This window comes from Vombatus ursinus, unplaced genomic scaffold (assembly GCF_900497805.2).
Source record: "Vombatus ursinus unplaced genomic scaffold, bare-nosed wombat genome assembly UNPS02006874.1, whole genome shotgun sequence".
Lineage (NCBI taxonomy): Eukaryota > Metazoa > Chordata > Mammalia > Diprotodontia > Vombatidae > Vombatus > Vombatus ursinus.
Genome location: NW_020946652.1, coordinates 11324906 through 11336290, shown reverse-complemented (window position 1 = coordinate 11336290; position 11385 = coordinate 11324906). Strand labels below are relative to the sequence as shown.

General features: G+C 48.3%; 1 protein-coding gene across 1 annotated transcript in view; it reads right to left on the bottom strand.

The window, feature by feature from the left end:
- Positions 1 to 2982: 2982 nt before the first annotated feature.
- Positions 2983 to 11385, bottom strand: part of SDHAF3 (succinate dehydrogenase complex assembly factor 3) — a 37131-nt gene continuing 28728 nt past the window's right edge. Inside the window, 1 exon segment of the mRNA XM_027848871.1 lies at positions 2983 to 4794. Coding sequence (XP_027704672.1) covers positions 4606 to 4794 — 189 coding nt within the window. The 3' untranslated portion in view covers positions 2983 to 4605.

Sequence of the window (11385 nt, the reverse complement as noted above, 5' to 3'; positions counted from 1 at the left end):
GAAGAACAACAAAGCATAAATCCTGTACTGTTTCTGTCCGAGTCACTCTGCAGAAGACCTTAAGATGAGGCTAAGCTATGCAAAGACTCCCAAGGGCAGACAGGGGTTAATTACAGAGAGTTGCTAAGCTATCCTGAGCCCTCGGCCACCTTCCAGCTCATCAAAGCTCCTCATAAATCAGGACACACACAAACCCGAACGTGACATTTCCGGATGCTCCAGCCCCTCCAGGTACAGTGGGACCATTACTTCATGTCAAAGACAACCTGACCTGAACGCATGTCAGGGAGAGATCATTTTTAAACGATCACCAGACTCCCTGAAAACCATAATTTAGGGGAAAAGAAAAAACTTGAGGCCATATAAGGAAACTGCCCAGAGGGCAAAGTGAAGCTAGAAAGAAGCTGCCCATTACCTCCTGAAGGGAACCTCCACAGAAGAGTCCCAGGAACGTTGGTCAAAACCCAAAGTTCCCAAGTCAAAGAAAAAATATGCTGTGAGCACCAGAAAGAAGCAATTCAAGTACTCTGGGAGCACAGGGCAACCCCAGGACTACAACATTCCAAAGACAGAGGCTGCCAACCAAGGGACCACAGTGGACATGTGAGCTCAAGATGCCATCCAAGAGGACCTGGTCCAAGGGGGCACAGTGGACGAGTGAGCTCAAGATGCCATCCAAAGGAACATGGTGGACATGTGAGCTTGAAATGTCATCCAAGAAGACCTGGTCCAAGGGGACACAGTGGACATGTGAGCTGAAATGTTGTCCAACAGGATCTGGTCCAAGGGGGCACAGTGGACGTGTGAGTTGAAATGCCATCCAAGAGGACCTCGTCCAAGGGGGCACAGTGGACGTGTGAGCTCGAGATGCTGTCTGGTAGGCAGCTGGGGATGTGGGTGACATGGGGCTGCAGCTCAGGAGAGAGGTCAGGGCCAGACATGGGAGCAGATGATAGGGAGTAACAGGGCAGAAGAGAAACCAGGACAAAGCCTTGGGAATACCGCCAGAAAGTGGTCAGGACATAGATGAAGAACCAACAGAGGAGCCCGGGAAGGAACCATCAACAGTCAGAATCAGGAAAACCCAGGGGCAGCTAGGTGGTGCAGTGGATACAGCACTGACCCTGGAGTTAGGAGGACCTGAGTTCAAATCCAGCCTCAGACACATAACACTTACTAGCTGTGTGACCCTGGGCAAGTCACTTAACCCCACTGCCTAGAGCAAAAAACAAACAAAAAAAAGAATCAGGAAAACCTGTGGAGGGGCGAGTATCAAGAAGGTGACTGACTGACAGGGTCAAAGGCTAGAGTGCAGAGGCCAAGGAGGTTAAGGACTAGGAAAAGGCCAATGGGTTTGGCAGTTAAGAGATGACTTAATATTAATAGCAATAACATTATCGCTATCACATATAATATATAATATGTGATATTATATATAATAGTATATAATATATGGTATTATATATAATAGTATATAATATATGGTATTATATATAATAGTAATAATAAATAATAACTTTATATAATACCTACTATGTGCCAGGCACTGTGCTAAGCATTTTACATTTTACACCTTATTTGATCCACACAACAAGAGGAGGTAGGTGCTGTTATCACCCCCATTTTACAGATGAGGAAACTGAGGCAAATAGGTAAAGTGGCTTGCCCAGGGTCACACAGCTAGGAAGTGTCTAGTCCAGATAGGAATCCAGGTCTTGCATTCCCTCCACTGCAGCGCCACCTAGCTGCCCAATGGGTAAATGGTACAGGTTATTATCCCCATTTCACAAAGCAAGAAACTGAGGATCAGAGAGTTGGAGTAGTTTTTCACTGGTGACTCAGCTCACAAGGAGAGAGGGTATTGACTCCTCATCCTGGGCCTTTTTTTTGGAAGGGCTTTTCTCTGGCCTGAGTCCCTGACACGGGATCACCTGAGGGAATTTACCCGAGCCTGGATCCCACTGAATCCAAGCAGCACTAAGCTGGCGCTGGGAACGCTAGGCCCCCAACAGCAACAGCAACTCTGGGGATTAGAATGGGCATCCCTCAGGAGGCGGCCCTCACTGACCCGACGGAATCCAGGCATTCGAGGGAGACGATGGGAGGTGGGGAACGTAACAGGAGGCTCAGGAAAAGAAGAAATGGCAACTTAGGGGACAGGGAAGCAGGAGTTTTTTAAGCACCTACTATGCGCTGCTTCACAAATAGTCTCCTTTGATGGGAGAGGAAGGAAGGAAAGGCCTGCCCAGCAGCAGGGAGGGCTATGGCATCAGCCCGGCTGCAGGGCCTCCTCTGGGGGCCTAAGTAGCTCTCCAGATGTGTCCAGAGCCCCGCGCCATTCCCACCACTCTACAGTCCCTGGTATTTCCCAGTCTGAGCCCTCCAGGCATGAGCAGTTGGGTAACTGCTGTGGGGCTGGGGCTGGGGCTGGGGGCTCACAAATGGAGCCGTGCCAATAAGGGCCACAGCTGTGCCACCCCAGAGTGGACCAGGCCAAAGGAGTGGGCTCTGGGCCCCCACCCCGCAGCCGTGACACTCCTCTGGGAAGAGGCTGGTGGCCATTGGTTGGGTGTGCAGCGCGGTGTTCTGTTCAGGGCTGGACTATACTGGCTCCCTGGTCCCTGGTAGCCCAAGATTCAGTGATGTGCCCACAGTCCCACAGGCCAGCCAGTCGGTGTCTGGGCCAGGTCACCAGCCAGTATTCCAAGGTGCTGGTGGTGGCTATTTCCATGACATCTTTTCTTTTTTTTCATTTTAAAATAATTTTATTGATAGTTTGCATTTATATCACTTACATTTTCCAATGTTTCCTTCCCTGAACTGTTCCCAGAGAGCCACCCCTTACAACAAAGAGAAAAGGAAAAAAAACAATTCAGCAAAACCATCATCATCAAAACCCGCCAGATTTGATATACACTATTTCACACCCATACTACCCCAACTTTGCAAAGTGGTGGGCGTGTTGAAAGAGACAATCCTTAATTAAGTCAATATTGATTATCCTGCTGATTTATTTTAACAGGTAAGACTTGGACAGCTTTCAGATTAAGAGATATGTAAGCACTGGAATCAGAGACTAAGTTCCTCATGTGGTAGAGTTGAGCAGTGGAGCTGGAATGAACACTGCCCCATTTCAAAGAGGTCCGAGTCTCCTTCTGCAGTGGGCTCAGTCAGCGCTCTCAACTGTGCTTCTGGCAAGAACACCCCTGCTGAGCTAGCACAATAATCCCATGACTTCAAGACTGGCCAATGGAAAACTGTAACCAGACGGGCCACACTGCCTCGCTCGTCTCACATCGCTCCAGGATGTACCTCGCTCAACCTCAAGTCAAGCGTTGTGCGCCATCCAATCAGAATTCAATCAAGTTTCCCAAGAACCTGTAATTTTCCATTCCTTTTTTTATGATTATGAAAATAAGCTCTGTAAATGCCGCTCATCTATGGCTCCTGAGGAGCCACTGACCTCACTTCCTGGCAATTGTTAGCTTTGCTAATACATTGATTGTGTGCGAAACTTTTTACCTCAGTTTCTCTTTATCACAGATTTCCACTGTGGCAGTGTATGAGAGAGAGTATACGAGTCTCAAATCACTTCTTTGGAGCCAAGCTTAGTCATTATAATTTCACAGCATTCATTTTTACTTCCGTGACATCCTGCCTTTCTTGGCACCTGACCACAAAGGGCACGAAGGGACGCGTGCTGCGAGGCAGCGTGAAGGGGGCTGACGGTCCACAGGAGCACAGTCCCATATGGCACGGGGGTGCCCTCTTTCTGCAGAGGACCTGAAGCCCGCAGGCGGCAACAACACTCCACCGGGCTACACTCCCACTAAAAGCAGCAGACCCTAAGAATGATATCTCACAATCAAAATGTTCTTTAGGGTTTACAAAGCATGTTTTAAAGAGGCTATTTTCACACAGGTTGAAAGTCTAAATGCAAGAGGCACCAGCAGCCAGGTTCAGCTCTCCCCAAAGCCTGAGTAATGAGATAACTTGCGGCAGGCACAAATATTTAACAGGCAGCATTTTTGTTAGCAAGTCATTTGGAAACCTTTTGTTTGGCACAGCAAAGCATCGATGATAGGTTGATTCTGACCCTTTAAGCCTCTGGTCACCTCAACTCTACAGAAACAAGGACGCAGAGAGAAGAGCCACGGGAAAGATAAAAGATAAGAGCTCACACTGCTTACGTGGTAACAGACCACACTGCATTGGGGGTGAACAGAGAAACCTTTTGGAACTTTACAAAACGGCCAGGTTACAGCTCTGACTGCAGATCCTCAAAGGCGAGTGCTAACGACCCCATCTTCTACAGGCTTCAGACATGACACTGGGCGGCTGCTCTGGACCAGGGGAGGTCTGGATGCCAAGAGATCGATATTTTAAGAGTAAAACTTTTCCAAACCACTAACTGCATGCCCCTGCAAGCAGCCATCTCAAGGGAGGATGCCTCTGGCCAGTCCTCATCAACACCATTCACAAGAGTCCCAGCAAACGGTGTACCTTCAATTGCTCTTAACTTTTATTGTGCACAGATTTTGTCATTTCACTCCTTTGCCCACAACTGGGTCCCAGAACGCCCCTTGCAACAGCAGGTGGGGCAGGCTAGGCCTTGGGCATGGCCGGGTCCCTGACACTGAACTGCCGGTTGGGTTTGGTGGCTTCCTGCATCAGCTCCTGCAGCTGGCCGATCTGCTCCTCGCTGAAGTCATCGAGCTGCTCTTTTGTGAGGCGGGCTCCCAGCTGCATTTTCTCCACCGCATTTGTCTGCTGCCATAGTGCTGCTGCATACCTCTAGGAAAGGGAAAGAAGGATTAGCAGCTCACTGATCTGCCTTGATGTGGAGAGCAGTGACTCCATGTCTGGTCTCTGTGCTCACCCTGCCTATGGTCCTGGGACCTGAGGGTACTCTTGGATATGCCTGCTTCTTCAGTCAGGGATTAAGTAGAGGGATCTCAAGCCACTGGAACATCATTCTCACCATTTCACAAGTAATCCTACTGATGCAAGCTTTGTTGTATTTCTCCAATAGGCAGGGAGCTGGAAGGCATCCCTCAGTTTACAGAGAAGAAAATTTGGGCCTCCACTAATCTACCAGTAGGTACTCCTCAAGTGCCTACTATGTGCTGATGCTCACTGAGAACTGGGAGGCCCCAGTTCTAATCCAGTCCCCTCATTTTAGAGATAAGGGAACAAAAGGGGAAGGGAAGGAAGGAGAGCAAGGGAAAAAGCATTTATTAAGCACCACGTGTGTGATTAAGTACTATATGAAGCACATTACAATTATTACCTTATTTTTTCTTCACAGTAATCTTTGAAGATCGATGCTACTATTATCCCTATTTATAGATGAGGAAACTGAGGCAGACAGAGGTTAAGTGACTTGCCCAGGGTCACTGCTAGTGAGTTTCTAAAGCCAGATTTGCACTCAGGACTTCCCAAGTCTAGTCCTTGTACCCTAGTCACTGGGCCACCAAACTGCCTCAAAATTAAAGCATTTACGTTATGCTTTAAGATTTGCAGAAAGCTTTACATACATTCATTCATATGATCCTCACAACAACCTGCAAGATGGGTGCTGTTATTATCCCCATTTTACAGGCAAGGAAACTGAGGTACAGAGAGAGAGGGAAAGTGATTTGCTCAGGATCACACAAATACTTACTAGTTGTGTCACCTTGGGCAAGTCATTTAACCTCAGCCAACCTCAGTTTCTTCAACTGTAAAATGGGGATAATAAGAGCACCCACCTCCCAGGGTTGTTTTGAGGATCAATTAAAATAAATCTATAAAATGCTTTGCCCAGTGCCCGGCACACAGTGTGCACTATATAAATGCTAGCTATTATTACTTTTGTTGTCGTCTGAAGCGGGATTTGAACTTGAGTCTTCATGACTCCAAGTCCTGACCTCTTCAAAGGGAGGTCTGGGAAAGCACTAGTCAGAGACGGTCTCGGGATTCTCTTCTGGGTAGGGGTTTGATGAGGTGGTCCTTTTCAAGCCTACAATGCAGCGGTTCTACTTATTCTAATTCTGAACAAAGGAGAGTTTTGTTTTGTTCATTTTTAAGGCAGGGGGACCTGGAGGATCTGCTTAATTACCAGTGAGAGCCGGAAGTGTGAGTTCTGTCTTCACTTGCTTTTCTAACTTGGGCTCTGCTTTCTTACTTTTGTTTCACTCATTCCCTGGGGCCTTGAGTGTCAAACTAATAGGAAGAAAGAACTTGGTAAAATTCAACTGAATGGAATAAACATTTCTTTAATTACTGGAATACGTGCACATGAATAGAGGGTAGGATGTGATGAGGGCAAAAACTCAATTGCTTTTAAACCTCAGCCAGGCACAGAAGGCTTCTAGGGGAATGCACCCCAACTCCAGGCCTTCAGCCTCGAGCCTGGGGTTATTCTCCAACACTCCCCCCCAGATGGCCCCCTCAAATTCAGCATCATCTCCTGCCTCACCCCCGCCATGGCATCTCTGGCCATGATGACCTCCTCCTCCTCCAGGACACCCTGTTTCAAAGCCCTGAGGTTCACTCTGCCCCGCCTGCCTGGTCACCTGCTTCTCATTCCACTGTCCTGCCCTAGGCTGGCCCTCAGGCCTGGATGATGAGTCAATCAAGAAACACTTACTAAGCACCTACTAGGTGCCAGGCAAAGAAAGGGAAGAGATGCTCCCTGCCCTCTGGGAGCTCCCAGTCTAAAGGGGGAGAGACAACAGGCACACACACACACACACACACACACACACACACAAACACATGCTACAGACCGGCTACACAGGAAACAATGAACAGAGGGAAGGCCCTAGAAGAGGCAGTGTTGGGAAAGGCTTCCGCTAACATGATTCCTGTAAAGACCATGGCCAAAGCATCCTTCCTGAGAGGCCTCCCTGCCCCGACTGCCAGACCAACCTACCTCAAATACAAGTTCCCCCTTACTGAACCCTTGGCCCCACTCACCAAACTACTTAGACCAACATTCAAGGCCTTTTCTCATCTGGCCCCAATCACCAAACTCCTTAGACTGGCATTCAAGTCCTTCTCTCATCTGGCCCCAATCGCCAAACTCCTTGGACCAGCATTCAAGGCCCTCTGCCATCTGGCTCCAGTCACCAAACTCCTTGGACCGGCATTCAAGGCCCTCTGCCATCTGGCCCTAATCTTCCTTGTTCTCTAACCTTAGCTTCCACTCGATCCCACGATGACGTGAACTCGAGCACTCTGGGCAATGTGCCCCTGTCAGATACGCCTGGATTCCTTGGCTCACGAGGTTTCTCTCCCTGCTTGGAACGCATCCCACGTTGCTCTCTACTTGTGCATGGGCAACTCTTACGAAGGTCGAATTCTAGCTCCATCTGGGCCTAAGGTTGGGCGGGTCCTTCATAGAAGAGGCAAAGCGAGTTGAGAGGGGAGACATCTAGGGAAGGGAAGGGGAGGAGGGGGGCTGGTTGTACTAAAGTGCTCAGCCCACCCCCAATGGCCCGCACCCCACCCCTGCACCCCCACCGCACTCTCTAAAATCTGAGGATCCCATGATGTTCTCAAGCCCTCAAGCAATTCATCAGTTTGCTGAAGTCACTACGAGGCTCTTTCAGAATCAGGGGCTTGGATACAAATGACAACTTCCTTCGGATTTAATTAAGTTTAATTTTGTTGTGATCAAGGCAAAAATGCCCAAAGAGAAATGTTCAGGGACAATTTAATCGTGCAAATACCAATGGGGGAAAAGCGTCTCAAAAATCTCCAATATTAACTGAAGCAATCGACAGTAACTCAGAGATATTAAAGACACAGATCTAGATTCCCTTTCCTAAGGTAATCGTTACTTTCCAAAGCTACGTCTTCTCCAGGAAGAGCACAGCCTCCCACGTGGTGCTCTCCTAGCTGGGGGTTGGCAGCACGGTGCTAGTGCCAGCCTCCCACTTGGAAGACCGGGCCGCAGAGGTAGTGGCACAGGGTTGGGGTCAGGAGAACTCCTAGTCTGTCAGCTATAGCAGGTGCTATGGAATGTCGGCCGGTACCGTTACTTCTCCATCACTGGCCTGGCTGGACGAGGCTCTCAGGAGCCAGAGCTGCCCCTGGGCTCATCAGCCCTGGGCAGGCTATGTTCCAGGAAGCCTGACTGCCAACAAACACATCCAGGCTTCCCTGCTTTCTTTACTCAGGCTTCCACATTCACAAGGCAGCTCTTCATGAAATAAATCCCTCTCCTAGCCCCACTACAATCAGATGTCAGGCTTTGCTTTCAACATCTCTAAGATGTCTCTGCTTTCCCCATCCCAAGAAAGACCAATCAACCAGTGACCCACCTGTCCTTCCAGACCTCCAGACTTCCCAAGCCTGAGTGTCCGGACCCTGCCAGGGGCAGCAAACCAGGCCAGGGCTCCAGGCCAACACTCTGGGCTGTTCTGGCAGCAAACAGTGAAGAGAGTGGGGCCAAGAGAGAGAAAGCGGATGGGGCCCTGGGCCAGCAGCTCCAGGGAAGGGACGCTTCACGATCTCAACCCTAGCTATCGCTGGGTCAGACACACACACCAAGACAGTCAAGGGCACAGAGAGCGGCTGGTAGTAACAGGCATGTTACCTTCTAGGAGAAGTTTAAGAACTCTACTATTCATTTTGCTTTGGGGAGAAAATTCTGAATTACCTTACTTTTGCTTAAAAGACATGACTTACCAAGGTAAAATGTAGCCACAAAAAATGACAGAGAATCCAACTTTCTCCCGTGGGTCCATCTCCAGAGGTCTATGAAGCATCAGGCACACCCATGCATGTGACAAACTTAATCGTCGTCTTAATCTTTACTTTGGTGATAACTCACAATCTGTTTTCTTTCTTTCTTTCCTTCTTTTTATAATTAATTATTTTTAGTTTTCAACATTCACTTCCATAAGATTCTGAGTTTTAAATTTTCTCCCCCTGCCACTTCTCCCCCTCAAGACGGCGCGCAGTCTGATATAGGCTGTACTTATACATTCATATTAAGCATATTTTCACTTTAGTCAAAATGTAAAGAAGAATTAGAACCAATGGGAGTAGCCATGAGAATGAAACACTAAAACTAAACAACAAAAGAAAAGGAGAGCAAATAGTCTGCTTCCGTTTGCATTCAGACTCCATGGTTCTTTCTTTAGATGTGGAGAGGATTTTCCATCATGAGACCTTTGGAGATGTCTTAGATCCTTACATTGCTGAGAAGGGCTAAGTCTACCAAAGTTAGTCATCACACAACGTGGCTGTTACTGTGCACAACGTTCTCTTGGTTCTGCTCACTTCACTCAGCATCAGACTATATATGTCTTTCCAGGTTTTTCTAAAGACTACTTGCTCATCATTTCTTATAGCACAATAGTATTCCATTACATTCATATACCACAACTTGTTCAGCCATGCCCCAATTGATGGGCATCCCCTCAATTTCCAATTCTCTGCCACCACAAAAAGAGCTGCTGTAAATATTTTTGAACACGTGTATCCTTTTCCCATTGGCATGATCTCTTTGGGATATAGCCCTAGAAGTGCTATTGCTGGGTCAAAGGATATGCACAGTTTTATAGCTCTTTAGGCATAGTTTGAAATTGCTCTCCAAAATGGTTGGATCAGTTCACAACTCCACCAACAATGCATCAGTGTTACAATTTTCCCACATCTTCTCCAACATTTATTATTTTCCTGTTTTGTCATGTTGGCCAATCTGATAGGTGTGATGTGGTACCTCAGAGTTGTTTTGATTTGCATTTCTCTAATCAATAGTGATTTAGAGCATTTTTTCATATGACTATAGATGGCTTTAATTTCTTCATCTGAGAACTGTCTGTTCATATCCTTTGACCATTTATCAATTGGGGAATGACTTGTATTCTTACAAATTTGACTCAGTTCTCTATATATTTTAGATATGATCACAATCTGTTTTCAAATGAATGATGTCACTCTGCAGATACTTGGAGTTCAGTCCCCACGACAGCACAGTTTTATTCAAGGGAGAGAGGTGACATTATGTAGCTGCAGCTGCACATCACAAACCCTGCTATAATACATTATTTCCTGAAATTCAGTTGTGACTACATTGGATCTGAGATATTGGTGGGACATACAATTAATAGCTGGGGGCGTCCCAGAGAAAGTGTAGGCACTCGAGTCAAGAAGGTTTGAGTTCAAATACTGTCTTAGACACTTATGAGGTGTGTGACCTTGGGCAAGTCATTTAACCTGTTTGACTCAGTTTCCTCAAATGTAGAACGGGAGTCATGAAAGCATTGACCTCCCAGGTTGCTGGAAGAATCAGAGGAGAATCTGCAAAGGTGAAAGCCTACGTGAATGCCCCAGCTCTTCTTAAGCTCATCAGCATCGTCATCCAGGGCTTCATTGGCTACTGGAAAGCTGAGAACGGAGCTGGGAGTCCAGAGATGGCAGAAGCCATGAAAGTGCAATGAGGAGGGAGAAGAGGGGCCCTCCCAGCAGGTCCACACAGAAACTGGGTGGCCAGGGAAGAAGGAAAAGCCGGAGCGCACTGCCTGTGGCAGGAAAGCCAGGAAGGCTGAGGACACAGGGGAGCCATGTCCTCAGTGACCTGGGACGATCATGCTCGCGGCAGAGTGCCGGGGTGGAATCACCGTGGCCTCCAGGGGTGCCTGCTCCTCCCTGGCAGGCTCGGAAAAGAAAGGAAGGAGAGAGAACGGCAGCTGAAGGGAGTCACAGGATCCAGGCAGAGGTCTGGGGGTTTGCTTGTTAATTGTTTGGTCGGTTCACTTGTGCCTGACTCTCTGCGACCCCCACTTGGGGTTTCCTTGGCAAAGATACTGGACTGATTTGCCACTTCCTTCTCCAGCTCATTTTACAGATGAGGAAACTGAGGCAGACAGGGTGAAGTGACTCGCCCAGGGTCACCCAGCTAGTACGGGTCTGAGGCTGGATTTGAACTCAGGAAGAGGAGTCTCCAGGACTCCAGGGGTCGTGCACTATGGGGCCACCCAGAGGCTGTTTTCAATAGGACAAGCCCTTGGGGGTGGGGACTGGCAAAGCCCAGCTCAGGACCAAGTTTTAAGAAGGGCAGGACAAAATGCAGCCTGTGTGATGAAGGGTGACCAGGGTGGGGAGCAGACTGGAGATTGACTGGCTTTTGTATGACATCTGTCTAGCTCTGTAGGTGCATTTTCTCATCGGGCCCTCCCACCACCTGGACAAGAGCCGATCAAGGACCTGGGAAAGGAGCCCACTTCACGGTCTCTCCTAAGCCAAAGGGCGAAGGGCTCAGATGCGCCTGGACGCTCAGTGAGCAGATCTGGGGCAATGGAATACACGTGCTGAGGCTGATCTGGGCTCATCCCAAGGGAAAACGTCCTAATAACCAGAACTGGCCAGAACAGCGGCTGGCCACCGACC